General features: G+C 38.8%; 1 protein-coding gene across 1 annotated transcript in view; it reads right to left on the bottom strand.

Annotated features, from left to right (window-relative positions):
- Nucleotides 1-9019: 9019 nt before the first annotated feature.
- Nucleotides 9020-15509, bottom strand: part of LOC307129890 (uncharacterized protein) — a 32339-nt gene continuing 25849 nt past the window's right edge. The window contains exon 3 of the mRNA XM_079822689.1: nucleotides 9020-10447. Within this exon, the coding sequence (XP_079678815.1) occupies nucleotides 9501-10447 (947 nt within the window). The 3' untranslated portion in view covers nucleotides 9020-9500. The remainder of the gene's footprint in view (nucleotides 10448-15509) is intronic.

The following is a 15509-nucleotide window of genomic DNA, read 5'->3' as shown; positions in this document are numbered from 1 at the left end:
TTGATTTGGTTAACTATGTATACATGTAGGCTATTCTTAATCAATGGTCTTTGTAGTGGTCTCATCTCGCGCTTTCTTTCCCAAGCGCAGCTGCGTAGAAAACATTCCTGAGGTAAATAAAGTAAAATATAAAAAAAATGACAGCCCTCAGCTGCTTCTCAACACTTTTAATTTGTTTACATATTCATAAAATATAATATGCAAATTGCCATAACCATTCATAAATACTCTAGTTTGTATTATAACTATGAATATTAAAATGCTATAAACTCCTCCATCGCAGAGCTGTTTAAAACTCTTTCAACGCCTCTGCTCCATCGTTAGTTCAGACAGGTGATGCGACGCCGTCTCGCAATGGCAGTTGGGCGATTTTCACTCTCCACTTCCTGTGAAGTGATGTATCGATGTTCCCTTCTTCCCTACACCGTTCGCAGTACCCTTCGAACTAAACATGTTCGCTCCCTTTGGATTGGAATCTCACTTGAGATGGCGGAATACCCTCTGAAGTCCACTTACGGTTGAATGGAACGCACCCATAGTGTTCGCTTAGGACCCCAGAGCGATTCTATTGGCTGAAAGAACTTTCAATGGCCTAATCTGTTCAGAATCTGATTACAAATCTTACAAAATTTCGTTTTGATTTTTGTCATTTGAATTGAGTTAAAATAATCTTTAACGTCTTGCAAATCATGTGTTTGATATACTAGTATATAACCGAAGCTATAAGTTGTGACATCAAGCATATCTCATTCTTAATGTTTTTTTTTTAGTTAGGGTTCTAGCATAGCATACAGCTACCCGATTAACTTAGTTTATAGACCACGGTTGCATGTAGCCAGGGCTGGACTGGTAATCTGGCATACCGGGCATTTTCCCGTTGGGCCGATGCACTTTGGGGCCGATACAAGGTTATTTATTTATTTATTTTTCCATGGACTGGCCCATCATGCAGAGAGAGCGGCCCATTGGTGTTTCTGCTGCTCTATGAAGTGATGAACGGCACTCCGAATTTAGTTTTACACAGTCGTGTGATATGGGAACATTACAGGTTCTGTGGTGAATCAGCTGAAAACAGCCGCGAGCATGTAAATACATGACAAGGTAAATTGGAAAACACCAATACACACAACTACAAACATGTCACTCTAGCAATTTACCTTGCAGCTACTAACAAGTGAAGAAATAAGGTGTTTTTGGCAAAAAACATTTTTATTAAAAATGTTACTATTATTACTAAATATTGCAGAATATAAATCCCTTTTATAGAGGCTGTTTTTGTATTTTCTACATGTGTTTACAATATATATATATACAACCCCAAATCAGAAAAAGTTGGGACAGTATGGAAAACGCAAAAAAAAAAAGAAAGAAGTGATTTCTAAATTTACTTTGACTTGTATTTCATTGCAGACAATATGAACACAAAATATTTCATGTTTTGTCTGGTCAACTTCATGTCATTTTTAAATATGCATCCTTTCCTGTCATTCAGACCTGCAACACATTTCAAAAAAAGTTAAGACAGTAAAGCATTTACCACTTTTGTAATGTTGCCATTCCTTTTCACAACACTTAAAAGACGTTTAGGGACTGAAGACACCAAGTGATGAAGTGTTTTAGGTGTAATTTTGTCCCATTCTTCCTGCAAACAAGTCTTAAGGTGGGCAACAGTACAGGGTCTTCGTTGTCGCATTTTGTGCTTCAAAATGCGCCACACATTCTCTATTGGAAACAGGTCGGGACTGCAGGCAGGCCAGTCAAGTACCCGTACCCTCTTCCTCCACAGCCAGGACTTTGTAATGTGTGCAGAATGTGGTTTTGCATTGTCTTGTTGAAATATGCATGGACGTCCCTGGAAAAGATGTCTTCTTGAAGGCAGCATATTATGCTCCAAAATCTCTATGTACTTTTCGGCATTAAAGGGTTAGTTCACCCAAAAATGAAAATTCTGTCATTAATTACTCACCCTCATGTCGTTCGACACCCGTAAGACCTCCGTTCATATTCGGAACACAAATGAAGATATTTTTGTTGAAAGCTGATGGCTGAGAAAGGCTTCAGATAGGCCTCCATTGGCATTCAGTACATTTACACTCCCAAGACCCATAAAAGGCACTTAAAACGTCGTTACAAAGTCCATCTCACCACAGTGGCTCTACAATAATTTTACAATGCGACGACAATAGTTTTTGTGCGCAAAAACAAAATCTAAATAACACCTTTATCCAACTTGTTCTTGTCTTCCGTGTGTGCCTCCACGACGCATGCGCGAGAATATGACGTAGCGCCGGGGTTCGGGAATCCATGAAATGCACACTTTAGCCTGATTTTGAGAACTACGCCGAGACCTAAAGCACGATCAATGTACAACCCCAAATCAGAAAAAGTTGGGACAGTATGGAAAACGCAAAAAAAAAAAAGAAGTGATTTCTAAATTTACTTTGACTTGTATTTCATTGCAGACAATGTGAACACAAAATATTGTTTTATTTTGTATATATATGTTTTGTCTGGTCAACTTCATGTCATTTGTAAATATGCATCCTATCCTGTCATTCAGACCTGCAACACATTTCAAAAAAAGTTGGGACAGACGCAATTTAGGGCTAGTAATGAGGTAAAATGGTTAAATGATGATGTGATTTGAAACAGGTGATGTCAACAGGTGATTGTAATTATGATTTGGTACAAAAGCAGCATCCAAGAAAGGTCTAATCCTTTAGGAGCAAAGATGGGCTGAGGATCGCCAGTTTGCCAACAAATACGTGAGAAAATTATTGAAATGTTTAAAAACAATGTTCCTTAAAGAAAGATAGGAAGAGATTTGGATATTTCACATTTAAAAGTGCATTACATAATTAAAAGATTCAAGGAATCTGGAGGAATTTCAGTGCGTAAAGGACAAGGGCGCAAGCCTAAGCTGAACAACCGTGATCTCCGATCCCTCAGGCGGCACTGCATCAAGAATCGTCATTCATCTATAAGCGATATCACCACATGGGCTCAGGACTACTTTGGCAAACCTTTGTCAAGTACCACAATACGTAGTTACATCCACAAATGCCAGTTAAAACTGTACTGTGCCAAAAGGAAGCCCTATGTTAACAGTGTCCAGAAGCGCCGTCGACTTCTCTGGGCTCGGAGGCATCTGGGATGGACCATCACACAGTGGAACGTGTACTGTGGTCAGATGAATCAGTATTTGAGGTATTTTTTGGGAGGAATGGACGTCGTGTGCTCCGGACCAAAGAAGAAAAGGATCATCCAGACTGTTACCAGCAACAAGTCCAAAAGCCAGGGTCTGTCATGGTATGGGGTTGTGTCAGTGCCCTTGGCAAAGGTAACTTTGGTAAAAAAGGTATTTTTTTTTTTTTTTTTACAAATTCAATAGTTTATTATTATTTATTAGTTTTAGAAAACATATACCCATTTTACCACAATTTACCTTGCAGCTACTAACAAGTGAAGAAATAAGGTGTTTTGGCAAAAATGTATTTATTAAAAATGTTACTATTATTACTTACATTAAATTTTGCGGAATGTAAATCCCTTTTATAGAGGCTGTTTTTGTATTTTCTACATGTGTTTACAATATATATATATATATTTATTACAAATTCAATAGTTTATTATTATTTATTCGTATTAGAAAACATATATCATGGTTCCAAACCTGAATTAATTTATTTCTGTGTAACATAAAAGAAAATCATTTGAGTCTGTTTTTTGTCCATACAATATTCAATGGTAGTCAAACCAAAATGGGTTGGTGGCCAATATTCTTCAAAATATCATCTTTTGTGTTTCACGGGAGAGAATGTCATAGGTGGAGTGACATGAGCGTGAGTAAATGATGACAGAATTTAAAAGCAGTAAATTCACTTTAATGCATCCTAGCTCAAAATCAGTGCTTTACTATCAAGTGCATTTCTGTGTGTCTGTGTGTCAGAAGTACAATATTAAATTTGTTATCTGCATTTGCAGCAAATTCAATAATATCCATCATTATTTGTCCCTGTTTGAAGCTGTACAGGCGGTTGCTATCAAGTGGCTAAATGGGACTATAGACGCTGTAAATGTCATCATGCCGAAAATGTAAGTTCAGTCCGCTTTTACAGCCTCACTATGCTCATAATTGTGCTCTTATAAACTAGTCTAACTAGTGATGGTGACTTTGAAGTTGAGCGACCATGGTGTAGTCCGTTTATAGCTTACCTTTAGCTTTTTACTTCTGGCGACTGCATTTAGGCTTCAAAATGAATAAATGTTGTGTTCATCTGTGATAAAAGATGTCTCCCTTTACTATCACTAAAACGCTGTTGCTTTGTCAGTTCATCTCACAAAGTTACGTTATAATCAATGAAGCTGTCAGGGGCCTGTACCATGATGGTAGTTTAACAAACTCAGGGTTACAGGATTCGTTTCGAATTGACAAAACCAAACCAATCTATTCAGGCTTTGTTGGTCCCATGATGCTGATCATCAGCTTTCTCTGTCAACTCAGGCTTTGATCCTGAGTTTAGGAGTTTAGCTGTGACATCAGTAGTGAACAGCAAACCACATGCTGTGGATCAGTGAAACTGAGATTCACTTCTCTCTTCTGCAGAATATTACACGATTTAAAAATATTAATAATTGAAACAAATTTACACAGCAAGAAGAAAAGAGCTGTCTATGAAAGAGGACAACTTACAGGAAAAATCGTCAATGCAATTAAAAGTTATGAAGTTAGTTTAGTTGATATATAGAGATAATTGGACATTTAAGCTCAAATGTAGAAATTATTATAGCTTTATTTATTGATTTTAAAGCTTATTTGTATGACCTTTATATAGGCTATTTATATTAAGTGCCTATTAATGATTGATTAACTAAAATGATACATGTGTAATTGATTAAGGGTATAATAATTACATATTATTATATTATACAAAATTAGAAAATTATTATTATTATTATTATTATAAATATGCATTGTTAATAGCCAGACGCTTTAGTCTTTAAAAAACATTTTCAATGTAGTGACATTTCATTTGGAGTAGAAACAGGGGGTGATGCAAACTTTATTGCATCAGAGGTGTGTCACTTAGCTCACAGCTGATTGGCCCAATTTCAGTTTTAGATCTCTTATCCAGAACATAACCTTCCCTGGAGCAGGTTAGCCGTGGAGCGTAAGGCCGGCTACACACTGCAAGCATGGCGTGTGCGTGGCGTGTGCGTGGCGTTTTTGTTGTGTTTCAGCTGCGTGGCGTTTTCTGTGTGTTTGCACACCAGAAGCGTGTCTGACGCGGCGCTACAGCTGCTAGGTGACGTAGTGGAAGGCCTATACTTCATGTTAAACATAAAATATATAAAGAAATATTTGTATAAATACATAGCCTACTGATACAGCAAAGACAACGTCGGCACTCGGCAGTATTGACGGCCAAATAGGCTACAAAATATTTTGTTCTGCATTGACAGGTGCCATATTTGAACATCGATATTATAATTTTTTAAGAATTACAATTATATATGCATTTATGTCAACCTAGAGACTTTCAAACGCCAAAATGTCATTAATTAATATGCATTCGTGTCAAAATGACATATACAAATATTTTCCTATTCTATTTTGCCTGGAAACGCTTCCAACACGCTTGCGTGTCACGTGAAAGATAGGCGTCGGTTCTATTTCTAGCATGCACGCGTTTTCCGCGCGGCTCGAGCCTAGTTCGGCTACACACTGCAAGCGTGGCGTAATGATACAGATCCACTTTTGCGGCACGACTGAAGCATGGTGGTGTGACGCGTCCCCTCATGTGTCGCCTTCCCAGAATGCTTTGCGGGCGTGTTAAATTCGCTTGACGTCACCCATAGGAATAAAGTGGAGTGCGGCGCGACAGAAGTGTTGCACGGACAAGTGGATCAGCACCTTGACGATACAGATCCACTTTCGCGGCACGACTGAAGCGTGGTGTTGTGATGCTTCCCCTCATGTGTATGTTGATGGGCGTTCCTCAAGTTTACCGCTATGGGCGTGCGTTTGAGCCAGCGGGGAATGAAAAACAAAGGACCGGCGAGAGACTTCCCTCCGTCTCCATGTGCTCTACTTCTTTTGGATAGTCGCGTCGCGTTCAACGGATTCATTTGCATAAAGTTGTGTTTCGTTCAGCTTTTTTGACGCACGGCATTTGTTCAAATGCAGCGCCGCCTTCCGGGGATGCTTTGCGGGCGCGTTAAAGCCGCTTGACGTCACCCATAGGAATAAAGTGGAGTGCGGCGCGACAGAAGTGTTGCACGGACAAGTGGATCAGCACCTTGACACTTTCTGCTTCCCGCAGTGCAGACTGATCTCATGAAATGGCGTATGTATGACACGCCAATTTGTATGCCATTTTGGCGTGCTATCAAGATGAATAATCGCTTTTTAGCGTGTTTATCAACGCCGTTTCATTCTATCCCCCTACACTGCCCCACCCCTAAACCTACCCATCACACACACATACACACTGCCCCTGCCCCTAAACCTACCCATCACAAGAAACATTCTGCATTTTTACATTTTCAAAAAAACATAATTTAGTATGTTTATAAATCCATTTACATACACCCGGAATCACACGGCGTACACATACGGAATCACACAGCGTAGACATACACGCGGAGATGACGGTTCATTTTGGCGTACACATACACGCGGAATCACACGGCGTACACATACGCGCGGATAGCTCAAAATGCGTACAGATAACACGCCATTTGGCTTTAGAAAGTGGCGTGTATGTTTACGCAAAGTCATGATGTCATGTTGCGCAGTGACGCTTGCGCTGTGTTTGTATACTTTATCAGCTGAAGTGAAATAAATGCAATACTTGGCAATGCACAGATGCTTCAGAGACATTATTGTCATGTAATACTTTATGTACTGCTTAATACAGCATGTGTTTGTACAAGAATAAAGTTCAACGTATAAGCCTACACTATCAATGTCTGATAGTGTATGTTTTTAATCAGTTTTATTTTGATAAACATGACAGTATAACATCGCAACTACATGAAAGGAGGTTTTACTGTTATAAAAAAACTGATTTGTGCGCATTAGTGGAGCTGAAGGTTTTAGAATAAACACGAAACACACGTGATTGCTGTCATGCGGTGAATCCAGCCAATCGTGGAACAGCTGTGTCGTCATCAGAGTCTGTGTAGCCTTGTGCAGCTGCTCTGGAGAAACTGCACCGGCTGTATTAGTCGGCTGCTCTTGAATCGCTCTCGCGGCAGCGGCGGTACTTTGTTGACATACGTCACTGTCACGTAGCGTCGGCGCAAAATCTTTGCACTCACATCTAGAGCTACACTTGTCAACAACAGTCAAGAAACCAAGATGTTAACAAGTAAAACGTGACAGACATATCCTCTTCTTCCATTGCTACTCTGTTAAAGGAAAGTTACTGTAATGTTAGCTTTTAGACACATCAAAGGGGGAATTTACTTAGGCCAGACTTTGCTCCTGATGAGTTAGCCTACTGTAAGCAATGACTTAAATACTATCTGTCTGCTCATGTAAATGTATGATGAAGTAATAGCATACAATATCTAATTCCTCTCTATATAAGATAAGTTGTCCACAGAATGCTATTTAATTACACAGAACCGCATGTATGGGGGGCGGGGCGCGCGTGTATGTGAGAGAGACGCGTGAGTGAGAGACGTAGGGAAAGGAAATGCAGCTGAACGTTATTTGCTCTATGAAACACATTGATAAAGACGAAAACTAAGGACATTTAATCTATAATTTTATTTTATTTTTGCCAAACACACATGACAGTTTTGGTTAGTTATCGTTTTTTTTTTTTGTAATGCCTCGTTTTTATTTTTATTTCAGTAAATGACAACCCACCTAGTTTTCTTTTTTTCGTTCGTTTTCGTTTATAACCTTGGTAACGAGACGAGATGAATCCTCCAGGCAGTAGTGCTCCGGTCTGCAACTCTGAAAGCTGCCACAGTTCACACCAATGAGACGAGACGCGGTGCATCATCTTGATAGCACAACGACTCTTGGTACTTCTGTCCAACTTCCGACTTTTCGGCTATTTTTTTTTTTTTTTTTTAGCTGGATATATATATAATTTGTTGCGTCTAAATATGAATGAGGATACGGTAATTGATAAATCAAATTGTTTTTGTTGTTCTTATTATCATTTAGGGGGGCTTAGGAACATTTTGGGGTAGCTTCAGCCCCCCTAAAATAGGCCTAACGACGTCCCTGGCGAGAAGTGAGAAGGAAACAACGCAAGATCACGTGTGTCAGACTGGAGTTCTTGCTCGAGACTGGAATTGTTATTAAAAATATAGACTGCAGTGCAGAAACTTGCGGTCCAAATTGTCTGTGCACTGATTTGCAGCAAAAAGGAGAAAAAGAAAAAATATTACGGTGGAGGAAATGGTTGGGGAGACACAGGGAGCAAGGATTGTGTTCTCCAAAGAGAGTTTGAGGTAAAGAATTGTTCACCGTGCCTCTGCTGCGGCTGGTCAAGCAAATGTTTGTGCTTTGTTTCTGTTTGATATAACAGAACATGTACATCTATTAAAATACTGATATTCTGGTCTATAACTCCTCCCTGAACATCCAGCTGCTCTGTATATTACTCTCTCATTGGCTATAGTTCATCGCTGATGTATTTTCAGTCAGAACTGTGAGAAATTTCACACAGCAGGACTTTGAATCGACGACAGGTCCAGATATTTAGCATGCCAAATATCTCGCGGGCGTCTGCGACTCATCGGCGATTCTCTCTGATCGCGTCTTTGAGCATTCACACGTGATTGTCACTCGCGTGCACGAGCACCGATTTGCCTATGATTTTGGCCATTGATCGGTGATTCCGCAAAACCTGTCGGTGAGTCAAAATCGGGGCTAAAATCGGGCAGTGTGAACTTGGCATAATACACATGATGATAACCTAGATGACGAACAGCTGTGATGATTAGTGTTCATTAAATACATCAATCAAGACAATATGTTGTTTCTGTTTTATTTCTCATAATTGCATGTATCAAAAGACAATTTAGTCCATAATTAAATTACATGAATATATCTAATTCTAGAAGGAACTATTTAGACACAATCCAATCCGACTTTATTTACAATGTGAGAGTTGTTGACTATTGAGTGGAAAAAATCGTCACAATTCAATTCATATTTATTTGTACAGCGCTTTTCACAATCCGTATCGTTTCAGTGCAGCTTTACAGAAACTGCATTTGTCTACATTACAATTTAGAGTGATCTGTTATCAGAGGAGACTGTGTCCAAGTTATGCATTTCAGAAATGTACATATACAAATCACGCAGTTAGCTAACAATGTATTCATTTAAGCCAGAAACCGTGAGCACATTTAAGTATTTATTACAAGTTGTCAACATAATATGAGAATATGAGCACTTGAAAGGTTTTTATCCAGTGTGAGTTCTTTGGTGCCGTTTCAGCTGACTAGATGTAGTAAAGCTCTTCCCATAGTCACAAACACACATGATCTCTCACTTCATCATGTGTTTTCTGGTGCCGTTTTAACCTGTTCAGCCATGAAAAACTCTTTCCACAGAGAGAACACACATGAGGCTTCTCATTTGAATGAACCATCAGGTGTTGTTTTAGACATGATGGAGATTTAAAATCTTTACCACACTGATCACAGTTAAATGGTTTTTCTCCAGAGTGAATAAACAGATGATTTCTTAAACCTTTTGCATCTCTGAAACTCTTCTCACACTGAATACAGTGGTACGGCTTCTCTCCAGTATGAACACTCTCGTGTGATTTCAGGTTTCCAGACTGATTGAAACTCTTGTCACAATATGAGCACTTGTAAGGTTTTTCTCCAGTGTGAATTCTTTGGTGCTTTTTCAGATGACTAGTTGTAGTAAAGCTCTTCCCACAGTCACAGCACACATGATCTCTCACTTCATCATGTGTTTTCTGGTGCAGTTTAAAATACCTAATCCACAAAAAACTCTTTCCACAGAGAGAACACACATGAGGTCTCTCATCTGAATGAACTACCAGGTGTAGTTTTAGATTTGATGATGAAATAAAATCTTTACCACACTGATCACAAGTAAATGGTTTTTCTCCAGAGTGAACGTGCAGATGTTTACTGAGACTTGATGCTTGAGTAAAACTCTTTCCACACTGAGTGCATGTATACGGTTTCTCTCCAGTGTGAACTGTCATGTGTGTGCTAAGGTTTCGTTTTTGTCTGAAACTCTTTCCACACTGAGAGCATGTATACGGTTTCTCTCCAGTGTGAACTGTCATGTGTGTGTTAAGGTTTCCTTTCTTTGTGAAACTCTTTCCACACTGAGAGCAGGTGTGCAGCTTTTTGGCTTTTGTTTCTTGAGTTTTGAAGTCACAGAGTTTCTTTACATCATTTAGTTTGTGTTGTTGCTCCGTCATTTCCATCTGGTCTAAAATAAACATATAAAGTAGTCAGAATCCGTTCAATGAGGTTAAATGTGAAAATTAAAAACACTTAGCAGAAAACAAGAGAGTCTGTGTGAGTATAAAGTATTGGTAACACTTTACAATAAGGTTTCATTAGTTAACATTAACTAATAATGAACTGCACTTCTACAGCAGGGCTTGCAAAATCGCTAGCCTGACATCCCGGGGCTATGTGTTTCCAGTCGGGCAACCAAAATGTATCACCGCCCTGTCCGACCCTTTTTATCTTAAATATCTTTTATCTTCCCTTCTTGATGTGCGTTGTTCTCTCTCTTGACTTGTTGGAAGGAAAAATACGATCGCAGAAGTTTTGATCATGCTGATTTGACCGCGGTGAAGTTTCCGATTCAGCGATCGGTTTCACACTGCACGCACAAGTAGCCTAGGCTAGTGTGGATGGAGGCAGCGCAGAAACTGTGTGTATGGAGAGCGGGATTAGTTCTTATCACTCAAATGGTTGAGACTTTAATGTTAAAGGCCTGAAAATAACCTAAATATAAAACTCAATGTCTGATCATGTTTTGATTCAAATCTGAGGACGGTACGCCAGGGAGGTCACTGGGATTGGAAGATGGGGGGGGGGGGTATTTGTAACTTGCATTTGCAAAATCTTTGCACTCACATCTAGAGCTACACTTATGTCAACAACCAGTCAAGAAACCAAGATTAATAAGTGAAACGACGTGACAGACATATCGTCTTCTTCCATTTCTACTCTGTTAAAGAAAAGTTACTGTAATGTTAGCTTTTAGACACATCAAAGCTGCATGGGGGAATTTACTTAGGCCAGACTTTGCTCCTTATGAGTTACTATAAGAAATGACTTAAATGCTATCTGTCTGCTCATGTAAATGTATGAAAAAGTAATAGCATACTATATCTAATTCCTCTCTATATAAGTTGTCCACAGAATGCTATTTAATTACACAGAACCGCATGTATTCAACCCATTTTGAGCTAAAATACAAATATACAGCTAAACCTAAAGCTAAATTGAGCTAAACCTATACAAATACCACAGCTGTACAATTTTCACACCCTATACTAAATTTACCCTATACAATAGCCTAATGACATAACATTATTTAATATTTTAATCACAGCTTATATCGTGTTTTGACATCGACAACCCAAGTGCATTTTACCTCAAACTTGCGACTAGTTAACTTTCTAAAGTAATCGCTTCTCGGGTCGATGTTAACACACTGACAAAATTATATTCTGAATTAAAAATATTTTTATACCACTTTTTAATGTGTGATTGTGTAAAGGTGTTCACGAGATACCAACCTTTTCGCGAACTAGCTTTCAACATCGAACACTCATTCTCATGGAGACGGCAGTGTGCAGTGTGTGTGTAGGGGTGGCGCGCGTGTATGTGAGAGAGAGCGTGAGTGAGAGACGCAGGAAAAGGAAAAATACAGCTGAACGTTATTTGCTCTATGAAAGACATTGATAAAGACGAAAACTAAGGACATTTAATCTATAATTTTATTTTAGTTAGTTTTGCCAAACACACAAACAGTTTTGGTTAGTTATCGTTTTTTTGTAATGCCTCGTTTTTATTTTTATTTCAGTTAACGACAACCCTAGTTTTCGTTTTTATCGTTTGTTTTCGTTAACGATTATAACCTTGTTAAAGACGAGACGAGATGAATCCTCCAGGCAGTATCGCTGCGGTCTGCAACGCTCTGAAAGCTGCCACAGTTCACACCAATGCAACGAGACGCGGTGCATCATCTTGATAGCACAATGACTCTTTGTACTTCTGTCCAACTTCCGACTAATCAGCAATTTTTTTGTAGCTGAATATATATCATTTGTTGCGTCTAAATTAGTGGTGGGCCGTGTGTATGCCTACTAGTGTTGTCAAAAATATCCATATTTCGCTATGTATCGATACTGAAATATCTGAAACGATACGATACTCATTTTGAGCTCCTTTTTCCAGCTTATTAATGGTCAAATACACTCAAAAATGTCTCAATGCCCATCTTGGTGAGTTTTAACGTAAACACAGTTGTAACCAGCTCACAGGAACAGTGAGATCCATGCGTGAGGCAGGTCTTAAAGGGACAGAAGTTATTATTCGTTATAATAAGCATATTCGTTCAGTGGGTTGGTATTCGATTTTCAATTCTGGGATTCGAATAATCTTTTTTGTTTTTCGCACACCCGGCATCCCCCTCTAAACGGTTCTCCTTCGCCTTTGAATATGTTTACACTATAAAATCTGGCGAAATACAATACTCTTCTTTTTTTTTTTTACAATTATCTTATAGCCTATAGCAAACAGTTGAATAGGAGTCCAAGCTCGTTATACTTAATAAATATATTTGTTTCTTCTTAGTGTTCCCTGCAACTGAGTATACTCTATCTAGAGCGCACAACTGCACAAGCTTATATGGAAGAATGTATGAGCTTGTATTTTGGGTTAAGCTGCATTGTTTTGACATTGTGGAAAAAAGAATAATAGAATCACAATGTATTAGACTTTGTACCTTAAAGGTTGGATTATGAAATCCACTGCCGCTTCAATATACCTCTATATATTCGAATTAAATTCATAATCAAAGCCTTAATCAATATTTATCCTCCTATATTATTATGATGATTTTTTAATGATTCTTTCCAGTTATGATTTTGCTTAACCAATAGGACCAATGACTGTTTGTTTCTTCCACTATGTTTTCTAAAGTTTGTATTTGGTCTCTGAGTGGTGACTGAGGGTTTGTCCTAGGGATGTGTGATGTGTCACTAAACACTTGATCTAAGTTGTCATGTGTTTGGATTTTGGAGGTATCACACACCCCTAACCTGACAGGAGTGCAGTATCAGTGCTTGCTCACTTAGTCCGGCTTCCAGAGATGAAATATGGATTTGTCTTTCATTTTATTTTTTATTAATTTCATTTTATATTTCCTTTTACTTAAACCCTAAAGAATTGAATGAATATCGCCTGTACTATTGTCTGTACCTCTCACTGAGAGAAAAGCACATGTTATCAGTATGTTTTGGGAAACTTTCTCTGATTAGGACTAGAGCTCAACCAACCAACCTTGGAAAGACAGTGTATCTGTGTATGTGCGCAGTATTCTGTGTTACAGATCAGCATTGGAGGTGGATTACGGCATCCTAAGAGATGGGTGGACTTGTTGTTCTGGACAAGCCTGCTCCAGATTCTGGAAGGTCACTTCCAGGGGTGAAAGTGCGTCAACAAGTGATAGATGTACACGTGAATCTGATTAACTGACAATGTGTGGAAATTTACCATGACTGTCCATTTTCTCTGAGCCAATCAGAATCATCCACCTTGCAGTAATGACATGGCTAGACCTTGAAAACAGAATAACTGTTAAGAAATTGTATGTACGATAGGCGGAGGCGGGTAGGCTGATAGAGGGAACGCGGCCTACTCCTTGTGAGACTTGAAGCTGGCTTCTGCTGATGAAACTGTAAACTATTCTTCAGTAAATTTCTCTTTAATTAATTGCACTCCTGACTCTTGGTCTTCATTTTTCACAACTGGTCCTGGGTCCTATACTGTTACCCCAACATACCTGTTAGGGATGTGACGGTGAGGAAATTGTCCCTCACCGTCACATTACAGTGCTTGTGCAGCCGATAATGAATGAGAGTGCCACCATGCGCATTTTACTTTTGGTTTATAATTAGCACCAATTCGGGTGCAGGTTGCTTGAATAGTGGGTTCATTAGCCTATTATTCTTAATGAAAAACACAACAACAAAACCGTACAATGACAAACTCATTTAAAGAGGCGCTTTTACATTTCGCTTTGAAATCAAATCTTCTGTGTTCATCTTGTCAGTCAGCTCCTCACTCTCGTGATGAATACGATCTGACTCCTGCTGCTGATGTGCTGTGACTCTCGTTCGGCTCACACTGCACGTTCAGTTTTTAATTGTAGTTCATCTGTTCTCTAACTGAACTAAATGATTTTTACTACTATACTATATCAAAATGACGGTGGGGGCTGTGCCGCAGTGGACAAGATGTTATGCCTGAACACTGGTAACACGACTATCGCAGCAAGCCTAGTATTACCCGTTATTATCAATCTAAATGAATCTGCTGTGAAATATAGGAGCTTGTTACTGGGACGTAACAGACCTGTGTGTTTTGTATCACTATTGCAGTGTCCGTTCTCGGAGCATATAAGCCCTGCCCGCGTGAGGCGTGCAGCTTCTCGAGATTCAAGCCTTCATTAGAGAGAAGAATATATTCAGCCCCCTCCCCCATATTTGGTGTTGATTACTACCAAAGCTTCGAAGCTCAAAAAAATGGTATTTGGACCAGCCCTACACAGCCATTTAGATGCATTTCTCTATCATTTATCATCCATATACTGATTATTATTTCACAGCTACTAAAGCAGTCAATAATGAAGAATCAAGAATGGACACCAACCTATTTGTTCCTCAGTATCTTCATCTTTTATTCTGGATGGTTCTGGATAACTCATGTCTTCCATCTCCTCTTTAATAAACTCCATCTTTAACAGTCACACAGATTTCAGCTGCTACACCTGGAGTTTGTCTTACTCTTGTAGGATGATGTGGAATATTCCCAGTATTTATTGGTGAATTGTTGTGGGAGGGGGATGCAAAGATAAGTTACTGAAGAAAGACAAACATAAATATTTATGAAAGTAAATATACATCCATGACATTTAATATTTTGGCGGAGTAATCCACAATTTTTTACATTTGGAGATTTTGATTTTTGGAGATTTGGAGCCAAATTACAGGAGGGTAAAAATTACTTTAAAAAAGATGGCATCTTAATTTTTTTTTACACAGGGATTGGTAGGACTATTAGTAAAATATGTTGACTTTAGCGATCTTTGTTGCATTACATGCTAAACATTTACACATTTTTGCCCCAAGTTTGCATGCCTGTAACTCAAGAAGTATTAATGATATTTTAATACCCTTTTATATTCTGGTTCTTATCAAGCATTTCTGTTGGTATCCTCATTTTAAAGACCCAATATGGTAAAATGC

The sequence above is a fragment of the Gobio gobio genome, assembly GCF_949357685.1.
Source record: "Gobio gobio genome assembly, chromosome: 8".
NCBI classification, from domain to species: domain Eukaryota; kingdom Metazoa; phylum Chordata; class Actinopteri; order Cypriniformes; family Gobionidae; genus Gobio; species Gobio gobio.
The sequence above is the reverse complement of the archived record's forward strand: the minus strand, read 5'-3'. Positions and strand labels throughout refer to the sequence as shown.